The sequence below is a fragment of the Mchenga conophoros genome, linkage group LG3 (assembly GCF_057382185.1).
Source record: "Mchenga conophoros isolate Kocher_MC1m ecotype Shallow Benthic linkage group LG3, M_conophoros_male_GT1.1, whole genome shotgun sequence".
Lineage (NCBI taxonomy): Eukaryota > Metazoa > Chordata > Actinopteri > Cichliformes > Cichlidae > Mchenga > Mchenga conophoros.
In genome coordinates, this window is record NC_140528.1 from 46,012,054 (window position 1) to 46,026,806 (window position 14,753).

The following is a 14,753-nucleotide window of genomic DNA, read 5'->3' on the forward strand; positions in this document are numbered from 1 at the left end:
AACTACACAACACACTAACTATAGCCTCCAAACACGCTAAACGTCACTAATGTCTCACATATGAAATATCTCTGTCTTTCTTTCGGTCGCCCGCGTTCCGTCGCGGGTGTCACTCCTAAAACTTCCTCCTTCTCCCTAAACAACCAAGTCTCACATGTTGCCATATCATTTTTTTGATTGGCTGACTCTAACACCAATAGGGAAGGGGTTTTTTCATCACAAGCGGGGAGTGTTTGCTAGCGCTGTCCATAGAAAACACCGCTTTTACCATTCTTCCCGCTGTAAACACCACTGTTTTGTTCAGAAAAAAACATTGCGTGTATTTTTATCATAACTCTGGTTTTATGTGGCCTTTCGGCACAATTTAAAAACTGGTATATAGTTTGAAGTCCGCACTTTCAACCCAAGTTGAAAATGAAATTGAGACTCTGAGTAGCTGCATCATGTAGCTGTGCCGTCTTAAATTGGTCATGTGATTTTGATGCGCCGCGTACGTCAACCCCAGAGGGTTAATATTAATATTTCTGCTGAATTACAACACTTCTGCTATGTTGTACTATTTCTGGCTAGTTATGTTTCTTCTAAGTTATTGCATTTCTGCTAAGTTATTAACTTTTTTCAAAGTTGTTATGCTTCTATAAAATTATTACAAGTTTGACAACTTTTCAAATACAGAATTCAGCTTCTTCAACTATTTTCAGCAGACAGCTTCAGCTTTACAGCATCCACACAGCATTTTCGCAGGAAAAGCAAATTTTTCTAGTTGCAGTTTATGTTTCAGGGTACTATGGGATTTAGTCACATCTGCACACAAAAATAGATGATATTTTGATATGTGAGGTGACCTTCACAGAAAGATAAAGCAGAATTTAACACTACCTCCAAGAAAAATAGTGATATATAGTATCATGCAAATATTCTTATATTTGCACAGATATGCAGTTAGGGTGTGCCACACTTTTCACCATGTGGCAGGTCCATAAATCCTTTCTCTTGTTATAATAAGAAGGACCACTTGTTTCCACATATCCACAAGCAAATATAATCCCTGCCTTAAACATTGTATCTTTGACTGTTTACTTTAAAACCTTCCAAATATCCTGTCTATGGGATCGCAACATCTCAAATCAACTAATCTTTTAGAACATTTTCTACTTCACTGTCTCCAATTAGCATAAACATTTCATGATCCACAGTTTAAACATCTGTAATGAGCGCTGTGAAATTTAGTTTCATATATTAACATTTTTTTCAAGATAAATATTTTTGAAAAGTGGGTCTGTTGACTCACTTTAAGGTTCTTTTCACACTTAAATCTTACACAATTTTTAAAATATCTCAATTTAAGATAAAATCCTACAAAAAATGGTTTGATGTCCCAGTTGCAGATTCTGAATATTGGATAGTTGAAATAAAACAAAAACAAAATTGTTAAAAAGCCCAGCACTCCCCTTTCTAAGCACTTTTCAGAGACGGCGCACGCTACAGTCACACTGCAGGTGAAAGCGCGTCAAATCCGATATTTTCAAATCCGATCTGGGGCACTTTCGTATGTGGTACTGAATCCGATACATATCTGATGTTTTTGAAAGTGACTGCTGTTTGATGGTCATGTCACATGAAATCCGTCTTTTACGCCACTGACACGAGACAGACACCAATTATCAGCACCGGACAAGGCATCGTGAACGCTTCCTAGCCATCCAGTGTAGATGTTAGTGAAACTGTTTGAAAGACAACGTTGGAGAAACGTAAACATTTTATTTGTACTGTATAATCTGCAGATTCTGACAGAAATCTGCAGATTATACTATATTATACTATCCTTTGAAGCACCGCTCCTCTAGAACAGCAATAAGGATAATTATTAGGCCATATGTAAATGACAAAATAACTTTATAACTTAAAGCAAAATTAGGAAACGTAAGTCCGAAAAAAGTCTTTACATTAAGGGCCATCAGTCAAACAATACTGTTTGGTCTGGGTCTAAACTGGGTCTTTTGTGCATGCGGGCCGCTTTGAGGGTTCACACAGGAGCACGTTTGCTGTCACATTTTATTTGTAGTGTGAACAAGCTGAACAAAAAAATTGGAATTGAGCATTAAGACATGCAGTGTGAACGTAGCCTTAATTACCTGTATGTGTCTCACCTTGTGAAATTTGCAGCCAGTTTATTTATTCAAGCGTCTTCATTGTTATTTTTAGATTTATTGCATTAAGTTAAATGTGTGATTCTTGCTTTAATTTCTTTAGTTATACACGTATACTTCTAATCTTAATAAGATTAAATGTTTGGCTCCTGTGTTGTTCTTATTCTAAAGTGAAATAATAACAAAAATAATAATAATAATTATTATTATTATTATAATTGCAATTATTATTATTACTGGGCCAACATAGTTGGCCATTTTCAGTTTGACTTTCACCAGATCACCTTGAACATGTTGAACATAGTTTCTGCCATTACTAATGGACTAACTTGACTAACTGAATGACTAATTAGACATTTGCGTTGTTGAACGACTGTACTATAGAAACTGATTCAGAACTTACACAACTTTATTGCTGGAGATCGGGAAATTAAACACAAAACAACAGAAAACGCAGTCTAAACTGAACTCCAGAAAAGCATGTTTACTTGTAATGCTGTTCAAAACAGTCAAAGGAGCTTGCAAAGAAAAGCGTCTGGACTTCTTTAAGTTGCTTGAAGACGTTTCACCTCTCATCCGAGAAGCTTCTTCAGTTCTAAGGTCAAATGGTGGAGAGTCCCAGATATAAACCTAGTGGGAGTGACCCCCCACAGAGGGACAAAAGGACCCCCTGATGATCCTCTAATCGCCTGAGCCAAGGTGGGAAACTGGGCGTGGGTCCCAATCAGCCGGAGTTTCGGGTGTGTTCATTGTGAAACCTGGCCCCACCTTATCATGCGAATTCCTGAGGTCAGATGGCCCAGGATGTGAGTGGGCGTTAAGGCGCCTGGGAAGGGATCTCAAAACTGGATTATAGATGGCAGAGAGTTGGTGTCGTAAACCCCCGCCTCTGTTCAAAGATGGTCGCTCACAGTGTTGTGTGAATGGATTAAAAAAGACTGAAGAAAAGTATGTGTGACATACAGTGTTTTTAATTGTTGTCATTTTATTAAAGTGGTTTTTTTAGCAGTTTATAGCACATTTATACAGGATCATATGACTTTGTCCCTATATTAATATATCAAATAATTTACTTGAACTGAGGTTAATGAAAAAAATTAAATTAAGATAGTACCATAGCAAGTCATAAACTACTATAGCAAACAAAAAAAAACATTTGAATTAGATTAAGAGTATATCTTAATCAGAATTCCCTCTTTGTTTACTATTTATAGATGTCTTTGGTTAATTTTTACTGCCCATTAGTATAATACAAATCCATTTAAAACTGAGGCATATCGATATACATAAGAATAAGAATGTACATGTAAATAGGTAAACAAATGTCCTGAGCAGACACTGATGCACTGTACATATCAAAATATTTTATATAAACTACAACCTATTATTGCTTAGTATACATTGCATATAAGTTTCAAAGCATTTTATACATTAAAATGCAGTGTGTGAATGGGTGGATGACTGAATATGTAAAGCGCGTTGGGGTCCTTAGGGACTAGTAAAGCACTATACAAATACAGGCCATTTTTACCATTATAACTTTGTTTTGTACACATCAGTCAAACTTTCTTAATGGACTCTTTATCCTGATTCTGTTTTCTTCCTACAGCCTGGTAGTTTTCCTGTTCTGTGCAGAAACAGCAGAGGAAGAACCAGACTGCTGGGTAAGGACAGCCAGATGACTAAATCCAGCAACAAGCACAGCACTTGGAGATCAACTAACTTCCTTGTTTCTATTACAAAACAAAGCACGAGGCCAGCAGTCCTCAACAGCATCACTCCTGTTATGGCTGTAATCATATAGAAAGCCCTCTGCTTTGATTGGTCAACTCGATCCTTGTTCTTACCCATATGTCCTGGCCCTGAACGAGTCAGAGCATGGAGAACAAACGCACAGCACACAATAATAACTAACAGACAGATGCCCAATGAAAGAAACGGGACCATGGGAAAACTGGGGTAGTACAGCTTTACTATTCCCACCCAACCGCCACATATCAGCCAAACACACAAGGTGCAGATGTTTTTAATCCTGACCCTCGATACTTCTCGCACATGCATGTAGGCAATGGGGTGAACAACGGCCAGATAGTGCTCCACACAGGTCAGGACATGGAAAAATGTCTGTCCAGGAAAAACTATGCAAAATAAATATATGCCCAACATCATTAGTAAGTCATTACTTGTAGGTTTGCTCAAACAATAGAGGACTGATCCAAACACACCAAACATCTCCAAGATCATCATGTTGTAGGTGAAAAAGTCAGAGAGGCTCATCGACCTTCCTGCAGATGCAGAGTGCTGACACCTCCAATGTTGGAAACCTATGTAGAGGATGCAGATGTAGAGTGGACAGAGGACAAGGATGTTTGTAAAGGTGTACATGGTGTAGATGACAATGCTTGGTACTGATTCCCTGCATAATGCGTAGAAAGACACGGTGGAGTTGGAGGAATTGAAAGAGTCGTGGGATGTTGGGGTGGGGAAAACTGTGGCGCAGGAGGAAGAGTTGAAGAGCATGACCTGTGGAAGAAAGTAAGAAAAACAGAGGATAGGATAATAATAATAATAATAATAATAATAATAATAATTATGATGTCATTGGTTGGATTTAATTTGATTAAAATTGTAGTAATAATTAAACTACATACTATTTACATCTGTTGGTTTCGCACAAAAAGTAAGGAAATTTGTGTTTGCTAGATTTGCAACTGTCAATGGAAAATTGTTCTTAGTAGTCAGTATACAGGGAGTGCAGAATTATTAGGCAAATGAGTATTTTGTCCACATCATCCTCTTCATGCATGTTGTCTTACTCCAAGCTGTATAGGCTCGAAAGCCTACTACCAATTAAGCATATTAGGTGATGTGCATCTCTGTAATGAGAAGGGGTGTGGTCTAATGACATCAACACCCTATATCAGGTGTGCATAATTATTAGGCAACGTCCTTTCCTTTGGCAAAATGGGTCAAAAGAAGGACTTGACAGGCTCAGAAAAGTCAAAAATAGTGAGATATCTTGCAGAGGGATGCAGCAGTCTCAAAATTGCAAAGCTTCTGAAGCGTGATCATCGAACAATCAAGCGTTTCATTCAAAATAGTCAACAGGGTCGCAAGAAGCGTGTGGAAAAACCAAGGCGCAAAATAACTGCCCATGAACTGAGAAAAGTCAAGCGTGCAGCTGCCAAGATGCCACTTGCCACCAGTTTGCCCATATTTCAGAGCTGCAACATCACTGGAGTGCCCAAAAGCACAAGGTGTGCAATACTCAGAGACATGGCCAAGGTAAGAAAGGCTGAAAGACGACCACCACTGAACAAGACACACAAGCTGAAACGTCAAGACTGGGCCAAGAAATATCTCAAGACTGATTTTTCTAAGGTTTTATGGACTGATGAAATGAGAGTGAGTCTTGATGGGCCAGATGGATGGGCCCGTGGCTGGATTGGTAAAGGGCAGAGAGCTCCAGTCCGACTCAGACGCCAGCAAGGTGGAGGTGGAGTACTGGTTTGGGCTGGTATCAGCAAAGATGAGCTTGTGGGGCCTTTTCGGGTTGAGGATGGAGTCAAGCTCAACTCCCAGTCCTACTGCCAGTTTCTGGAAGACACCTTCTTCAAGCAGTGGTACAGGAAGAAGTCTGCATCCTTCAAGAAAAACATGATTTTCATGCAGGACAATGCTCCATCACACGCATCCAAGTACTCCACAGCGTGGCTGGCAAGAAAGGGTATAAAAGAAGAAAAACTAATGACATGGCCTCCTTGTTCACCTGATCTGAACCCCATTGAGAACCTGTGGTCCATCATCAAATGTGAGATTTACAAGGAGGGAAAACAGTACACCTGAACAGTGTCTGGGAGGCTGTGGTTGCTGCTGCACGCAATGTTGATGGTGAACAGATCAAAACACTGACAGAATCCATGGATGGCAGGCTTTTGAGTGTCCTTGCAAAGAAAGGTGGCTATATTGGTCGCTGATTTGTTTTTGTTTTGTTTTTGAATGTCAGAAATGTATATTTGTGAATGTGGAGATGTTATATTGGTTTCACTGGTAAAAATAAATAATTGAAATGGGTATATATTTGTTTTTTGTTAAGTTGCCTAATAATTATGCACAGTAATAGTCACCTGCACACACAGACATCCCCCTAAAATAGCTAAAACTAAAAACAAACTAAAAACTACTTCCAAAAACATTCAGCTTTGATATTAATGAGTTTTTTGGGTTCATTGAGAACATGGTTGTTGTTCAATAATAAAATTATTCCTCAAAAATACAACTTGCCTAATAATTCTGCACTCCCTGTAATCTTTTAATGATATAAGTTTGCATATGGTAGAATACTGCATGTAATCATTTGTGTTTAGAAGTATATAGTTGGTGGCATATTGAAAGAATGTCTCATCCTAGGAGGTCTGTAACAACGTTGTGTACATTCCAGGGTGTTCTGGCATTCACCCCCACGTATAGGAGCATGGGAAAGGTTGTACCTTCTTTTATTGTATTGCGGTAGGATAAACAATGTCAGTCAGCTATGTCAGTTTTAGTCTAAGTGCCTTTTTTACATATAGATGAACTGTTGGATTTTCCAGACCAGCACGTTAAGGGAAGTCGTTTATGGGGTCACACTCTGACACACACGCACACACACACACACGCACACATATACACATCCACATTCCAATGTAAGGAACAAACACCCACTGATGTATAAATAAAGACCGAGGCGTTTATAAATGATTACCTGCAGAATTTAGTAGTGGACAGGATGGGATGCCTGCCTGCAGCCCTGACCTCAAACTTACTGAACACTTGTAGGATTAAGCCTAATGTTATATTTGGGATCATTTCTGTTACACAAATATAATGTTTATAATTTATGATATGTTTTTAAAAGATTTATTTAAAATTTGAGCCCAGATGTCAGTGTTACCAAGAGTAAATTCCTTACATTGAGTGTTTTGTTGCATTAGTGTTTTATTTCCTGACGTTCCTGTAAATGTCTAGTCAACTGTGGAAGATTGCACCTAAAAGATTTTTGGGAGGGTTCTTTGTTTTTTTGTTTGTTTGCTTTTTGCTAACGCTAACTGCAGTGCTGAGAAAAAAAAGCCAAAATGAAATCATTGCTCCAGTCAAACCAATAATAATTTAAGGCCACCATTCTGAAGAGCTCTGGACTTCCTTTGGGTTTAAATTACTTAACTCCTCGTTGGAGGGGAGAGCGAGGGGGACAAAGGAGGGTGGGAACAACTGAGCTGTAGTGCTTTTTTTCTTATATTTGACTATGCAATAATCACTGCACAATATACTCACTCAAATGTGCAATCTATGTGTTCATGTTTATCCATATTATATATTCTGTATTTTTATATGTGCATATATGGTATATTTATGCTTAGCCTTACTCTCATCCCCTTTTAATTGTATCTATAACATGCAACTTGTGTCGCTGCTGTGCTGCTGGAAACTGAATTTCCCGCAGGAACCCACCCGAGGGGTTAATAAAGTTTCATCTAATCTAAATTTAAAGTCACTGGGTTTTTCAGCACTCTGCAAAGGTTGTGAAATTTTATCACCTACTGTATACCAGGCCATGTGTAAAATGAATAACTGACGGACAGAGGGATAACATCAAATAATATAACCAATATAACCATACCATAACCAAAATACATTTCTCACACAGGTGACGATGCAAACTGTAGATATAACGAAGTCGTATAGATTGAGTAGGCCTACCTTGAGGAAGTTGAAACTTGTCTGCAGTGTTTTTGTTTGTTTCTCCTACACAAACGATGGCTTTTATCTTGTTTTCTCAGCCTGCGACACTTCATTTATCCTGTCAAAAACAGGTGTGCCATATGGGGAATGAACAGAACTGAAGTCGTTTGCATGTTACAAAACATCTAATGATGCAAATTTTTATCTAACGTGTGCCTTGATGGCTAAAAGTTAGTAGTGGCTCCAGGTGTGCGATGAGTTGTTGGTTTGGATAACAATTCTTATTGTGTCACCATCATTTGTTGCTCCTACGGAGGATAAAATGTTGGTCATGAACCATAAAGAAAATCCAGAAACTATAATAACAATGTGGTAGTAGAGTTAAACATGTCATACCTGATAATGACCACAGATTTCTGAGCGAGGATCAACTCAAAACTACCTGTGACTTCACTTTGGAAAATGATAAGATCATCACATGCAAACAAATGACCTGTTCATAAGCTTATAAATGAGGTGGCTAATGAGAGTGCAGAAGAACCTTAGAGTTTTATAATGTTCACTGTAAAGGCAGATTGTGGCACAGCTGTCACACATCCTATCTATGCAGTAATCCTGGACACGCTCCATAGAAACATGGATGACATCCACTGCAGACAGACGCCACACACCAACTAACAGCCAATCACAGGGAGAGAGAAAGGAGATTCAATTAAACCAATGAAATTATAATACTCTGCTCATCGGCTCTGAAATGTTCAAACCTGTGTCAGAGCATCTGCAGTCAGTTGTCATGTGATGGCATTCTCACTGACAGATAAATCTGCGTAAAATTTCAACTTTATGAGATAAAGCTCAAAGATTCAGAGCCACGCCTCATGACATGATTTCTAACATGTAGCTGCCCAAGCCAGTGTGACAAACAAGCTGTTCTGTCCCAAGTAAAAGATTAAAAATGGTTCATAATAATTTAGTGATAAAAATGTCATATTTCATCTCTGGTAATTTATGTTAAAAAAAAGTCATTTAGTTAAAAAATATTTTCTATACAGTCAGCATTAGTTTTTCTGTATTTTATTTAAATGCTAAAGCCTCGTACAGTTAGAGACAATTGGAAATTAAAAAGCAGCAAGAAAATCTGGAAATGGATTTACAGATGTTGGAGATGGAGGAAAAAGCTGCAGCTGCTACGGCAAAAGCAGAGGTTCTAGAAGCTGTGGGCTTGTCCCACTGGGACAAGCCACTGAATGGGCTTGTCCTTCAGTGGGACAAGCCCATTCAGTGGCTTGTCCTTCAGTGGGCTGGTACAAATGTACTGTTTATAAGACTGGGGAAACCTGCAGTCAGCTGTGAGTGACGAAACATTTCTCCCACAAAACGCTACATCCAGATGAACTGAATCAACTTTTGGAGGTTGATACAACTGGTATCAGAGAGGATGATCTAACACGTTATTGTCCAGTCCACAAGAAAACACATCCTCTAGCCAAATGTAGAGCTTTCCAGATCAAACTACTACATGAAAGACGAAACATTCTCAAAGAACACAAACGTCTCCCATGCACACAATAAAGGACTGCGACTTCAAGGTCAAGTGTGAGGATTGCCAAAGTGAAAAACATTCCTCTGCCACGCACCCTGACACGGGTCAAAAACCCCAGCCAGAAAACACACCTGAACCAGAGCCTCAGCCTCAAGACAACACTCCACCCAAGGTTGTTTTTTTCCACTCTACCCAAGGTAACATCATGATGCACTGAAATCTACAGTGAAGGCTGTCTTCCACGTCCTTGCTCCAAGGTATGTCTAGTCTAGTTTTCCCTAAAGGTCAACCAGAATGGTCTTTTAAGATGTACGCCACTGGCACGCCCTGAATTCTTTGAGTTATTTGGATTCAAGGAGAGACCTCTGATGTACCATATAAGAACGTGTGGTTCCAAATTGAGCCTGTAGGTGAAGGCCCACGTCTAGACCTCCCTCCTCTCATTGAATGTGATGACAGACTGCCAAATTCTTGAGCCATGATCTCAACAGTTACTTTATTTCAACAAAGTAACTGTATTCCTAATACCACCTTTTTAAACAATAGCTTAAATGGAATACAGTTACTCATATTTTGTATTTTGAATATGTAACGCTGGTATATGTATTCCAACACTGCTTGTAGCACGGAGTGACTCAGTTCTATGTATGTGCTTTTGCTAAAAGTAATTCCTCCTGTAATCAAATCAGAAATCAATCAAAATATAATCAAGAATCAGTTGAACAAGAATATATTCATTAAAAGGAAATCATTATAGTGTTTAAACCTGTCAGTCCAGATTTTCTTTATGTCTGTGTGCACTCTTTCTGTGGAGACAGAGAAATAGAAAGGTTTTAGATTTTATTATGATACCAGTCACAAAAAAATCACTCCCCCTTCCTTTTTTTTTTTTTATAAAGCATCAATCAAACCTGAAATAAGTTTCCACCCAAGCCTCTGAGAATCATGTGATTGATACACCACAACGTCTTCCTTATAACATCACAGTAATGTAATGGGTCACTTGAGGGTCCTAAAACAGTAATCATAAGATAACCTGTGGTAGTTGCTCTAATACAGGTATTCAGTCTCGATTTTCAAAACACCAGCAGTGACGTAGTGAATAGTTTTGAATAGTATATTATAGATGTTAGATAAGCATGTGTGGATTGTTCTCTCTGCTTCAGCTGCGCTGAAAACAACACTTGTTGGCATTAAAGGAAGCTGCTCACTGAGCTACAGGAGGACTCGGGTGAGTGGCAGTATTTTGAATATTAAATCTTCATGAGTTTGAATGAGTTTCTCTCACTGAGATTATCCTGAGTTGGTCTCTAATTAATATTTTACACATTAAAATACCAAGTGGTGCAAAGGTCCTGCGCCACGCCTCATTTCTTTATATTTTTTGATTCAATTTTTGCTACAAGGAGTCAGTTAACTGTAATTTTTTTGAGTGGTGACAAAAATATGTGTCCAGGCTTTCTGAAGACCCCTTGAAAATTATGCTCTGCACCTTGGCTGATTTTTTTTAACTTATGTTCAGTCAAGTCCTTGTACCTGACCTTTTTCAATGGAATGCTTTATTTTTTGGTTAATACTGACCTATACATTCAATTCAAGTTAATATTACACAATTAAAATAAAGATTGGAAAATAATAAAACTGGTACCAAATACCAAATATTGATTTTCAAGCTTATCAGGATGATGAAAATTACTTTCCCCCCTAGATTAACGCAGAGGTTCCCAAAGTGGGGGGGACACAGAGCTATTGCGACAAAAACAAAAAACGCTTGGACACTGCTAGCACAATGGACAGGTTTTTGATTGGTAGTGATGTGCGATACCACTGATTTCCTTTCCGATCCGATACCAAGTAAAATTCAGGGTGGTATCGACAATACTGATCCGATACCAATACTTTGTACAAAAATGTATTTTATTTATTGTATCTTTTATTGTATCTCAAATTATAGCATCATAATGATTACAGGACGTCAGCTTACTTGTTCTTATCACTTAATAATGCAGAATTTATCATATAGAAATAAAAAAACTGAAGTTGCGAGCTATTTGAACGCCTTGCCTGCTTGCAGCACTAAAGGACTCCGTGAGAGACGTCTGTCTCTGTCACGACCTGCAGGATCGGCAAGGCGCTGATCAGAATCTCCCCACTCCTACCTCTCCTTTTCTTCTCTCTCTCCCTCTATCTCCCCCTCTCTCCCTCTCCCCCCTGTTTTGCCGGGGCAGAACTCATGGTGGGTTCACGCCCTCGGCCCACGCCTTCCTGGATTTGGAACACCCTGGCCTCATCAGACCAGCTGGTATTTTAGAGGGAGGAGGTCAGCTGTTCAACGCTGGATTTTTGTGAAGACGCTAATTCCCCGGACCCATCCCCATGTTTCCCCGTGTGGAGTGTGGAAGGAGTGACTGGTTGCTAGCGGCGAGAGAGAGGTTGGACTGAGCGCGTGTGTGATTCCCCTGTTTTCCCTGGAGCCCTGCGCCTTTACATCTTGTATATAGCGCTATCCCCGCACTGTCTGTAAATACACTTGGTGAAGATCTGTAAATAAAATCGTCTTTGTTAAAACGCTACTCCAGAGTCCTGCGAGTGGATCCTCAGAACAACCCGTGACAGTCTCGCCCTAGCAGCACCTGACCACTCCTCTCTTGAGTTCACCTCAACATACGCTCGTCATATTCTGTGATATGAGTTACTGTGTGTTTGACTAGGGTTAGTGGTGTTGCCACAATACCTCACTTTCTTGCCACATGTATCGCAAACCACGTCTCGACCGTTTGTGGAGGTAAAGAACGTCCGCACATGACTCCATTTACGCTCAGCCATTGTTGTGAGTGTGCACGCCAGGTGCAACGGCACATTTATACAGCCGTATTTCGCACATGACTATTAGTGATGGGATTTCCGGTTCTCCAAAAAGAGCCGCTCTTTGGGCTCTCAACCGCCTCCTTAGGTTGTTTTGTTGCTTTAATTAATTTATTATTAACAATAATATAGGATTATGCACAAAAAGAGTTACTAATGAAAAAAAGTGTTTATATTTATATATGTTATATATAAATATATGCGGTGGCCCCTAGAGTCAAAGCATGTACAGAATCCAAAACAGAGCTACCTAGATCAGTTAAATTACACAATTGAAAGCATATGTGTATGGTTTGTGTATTTATACACAAGCACTCATATATATTCAAATAATTTAAAAAACTAAATAGATAATTTTTTAAAAAAAGTTCATTTACCTGTTACTACCACACACCAAATCCGGTCTTTAGTACTTCCTGACTTGTGAAGCCACTAGGTAACAAAAGCTCAACACTGTGCCTAGCATCCTGGAGCACTTCTGTTGTCTTTTGTACGTGTTTTGTAGTTTGTATGTGCTTTGTCTGTAGGGGCCACCGTAAATATACTTTTATTTATTCACTCCACATAAAATGTAATAAATAAATCATATAATACAAAAACCAACTATTTACATTTCAACTTTTAACTATTTAAATTTTCAGCTTTTTCCTTTTAAACAAATTTAAAGTGAAACAACACAAAACACTGCAAACCACAACACAATTACATATAAATTAAAATATGAAAACAACAAGAAAATGCACATTCTCTGTCATATGGGCCTTTCTGAATCCTTTATCATCCACAACTTAAAATAGCTGTTGATGATTGCTATTGTTGAGGTTTAAATGTATCATCTTAAATGTGTATATGCTGATTATATTGCTTCATATGAGAAAGGCCTAACTCTGAGTACACTCTGTGCCAAAAAGGGCTGACAGGAAACTGCATTCTTTTGCAGAAGCGTGCTTTTGCAGCTAGAATGAAGTGAAAGTGAAACCAACTAGGCTGTTTGATGCACACTAGAGAGCAAGTAAATACCTGGGCTTCCGTTTGTGCTTCAGACCTTGGGTTGTGTGTTGTGTGCTAAGGTCTCCATATCCAGGATATGTTAATTAAAGATCATTTTAAAAGTAAAAGACCACTTTGAGCCGTGTCTTTCTTGGCCCTGAAGAATCCGTTGTTGTCCCTGGCTCTCTTTCTCTGTCTCTCCCTCCCGCTCTGTTCCTGTGTAGGGCTGAGTGTCGTCACTGATTTCTAAAATTGATTCAATTCCGATTCCCAAGGTCCCAAATCGATTCAATCCACGATTCGATTCAATTCAATTTGAATCTGGGAAATTTTGACAGTCAGAAATATTATAATTCAGATCAGTACATTTACATATTTTTGTATCTATAAAAAGGAAGCTGACACACGCAAGACTTTATCAAAGGTGTAAGCGTCACAGCAGATGCCTTTGTGTCAAAGTAGCTGAAGATAAAACACAGAAGAACATGAAGGTGATTTTCCTGGCCTGAGATTTTATAAAAATATTCTGCAGTAGATCACAAACAAAAGAAAACCATTAATCAACTTATGAACGTTACCTCTGAAGTTACAGCGGTTTTATTAGAGACACGGCTAAGCGTTTTGCATTTTGCATAATTTTAAAAAGTTTAAATTTGTTCAGAAGCCTATTGAACAGCAGAAATTACGTTTTCTTTTCAGAAGTATGTAAAAAAAAAAAAAAAAAAAGTTGGCCAGCATCGCTGTAAACAACGGTAGACTTGTGCGTAACAAGCAAGCGAATAATGAAGAAAACAGATTTTTAGACGGGGAAACTGTTCTTGAAGAGAGAGAGAGAGCTGTGCATGAAGTGTGATTTTATCGTGGTGGAAGCAAAACAGGAAAAGTCAGAGGGAATTTATGACGATGTTTATGTGAAGCGTAGTTTGGATCTTCTTTTGCTGCTGGTTCGGTCAGAAGTTTGTTTGGAGAGAGATAAAGCTAACAGCTTTAGAATCAGCGCAAAAAGGGCGTGAAAACAAAGCGCGGACCTGCCGACAGATCAGAATCAGCGAGCTGTCGGCTTTCAGCCCCGACCGTGTCCGTGCCGTCGGGTGAGAAAGGCGACATCTCACTGATTCTGATCCGTCGGCGGGTCCACGCTGTGTGTTTAGGTCTTTGTGCAGAATCCGTGGACCTGCTCTCATTTACTGTTTTAGCTGTTTGGTGGTTCTTGAAATTTTGTGAGGTTTCACCTGAGATTCTGGCATTTCGGGCAAAATACATTTATATTAAAAAATCGATTCAGGATTTTAATGAATCGATTTCACGTTATCCAAGCCAGAATCAATTTTAATGGATAAATTGATTATAAAAACCCACCCCTATCCCAGCGCAAAGCACAAGGCTTGCGTGCGGAGTGAAGCGGAAAAAGAGTGCGAGAGAGAGGGTGAGAGAAAGGGGGGAAAAAACCCACGACTCCAAATAAGGAGCCGGCTCACGTCGTT

The 14,753-nt window shown here is 39.1% G+C and overlaps 1 protein-coding gene across 1 annotated transcript; it reads right to left on the reverse strand.

Moving 5' to 3' along the window:
• Positions 1-3,731: 3,731 nt before the first annotated feature.
• On the reverse strand, positions 3,732-4,670 carry LOC146578999 (uncharacterized). Its single transcript, XM_085267871.1, has one exon. It carries the CDS (start codon positions 4,668-4,670, stop codon positions 3,732-3,734), a length of 939 nt encoding a protein of 312 aa, XP_085123997.1.
• Positions 4,671-14,753: the final 10,083 nt, after the last annotated feature.

What these genes read in the sequence shown, in the direction of transcription:
- LOC146578999 (XM_085267871.1), bottom strand. Translation starts at nt 4,670, where the DNA reads ATGCTCTTCAACTCTTCCTCCTGCGCCACAGTTTTCCCCACCCCAACA.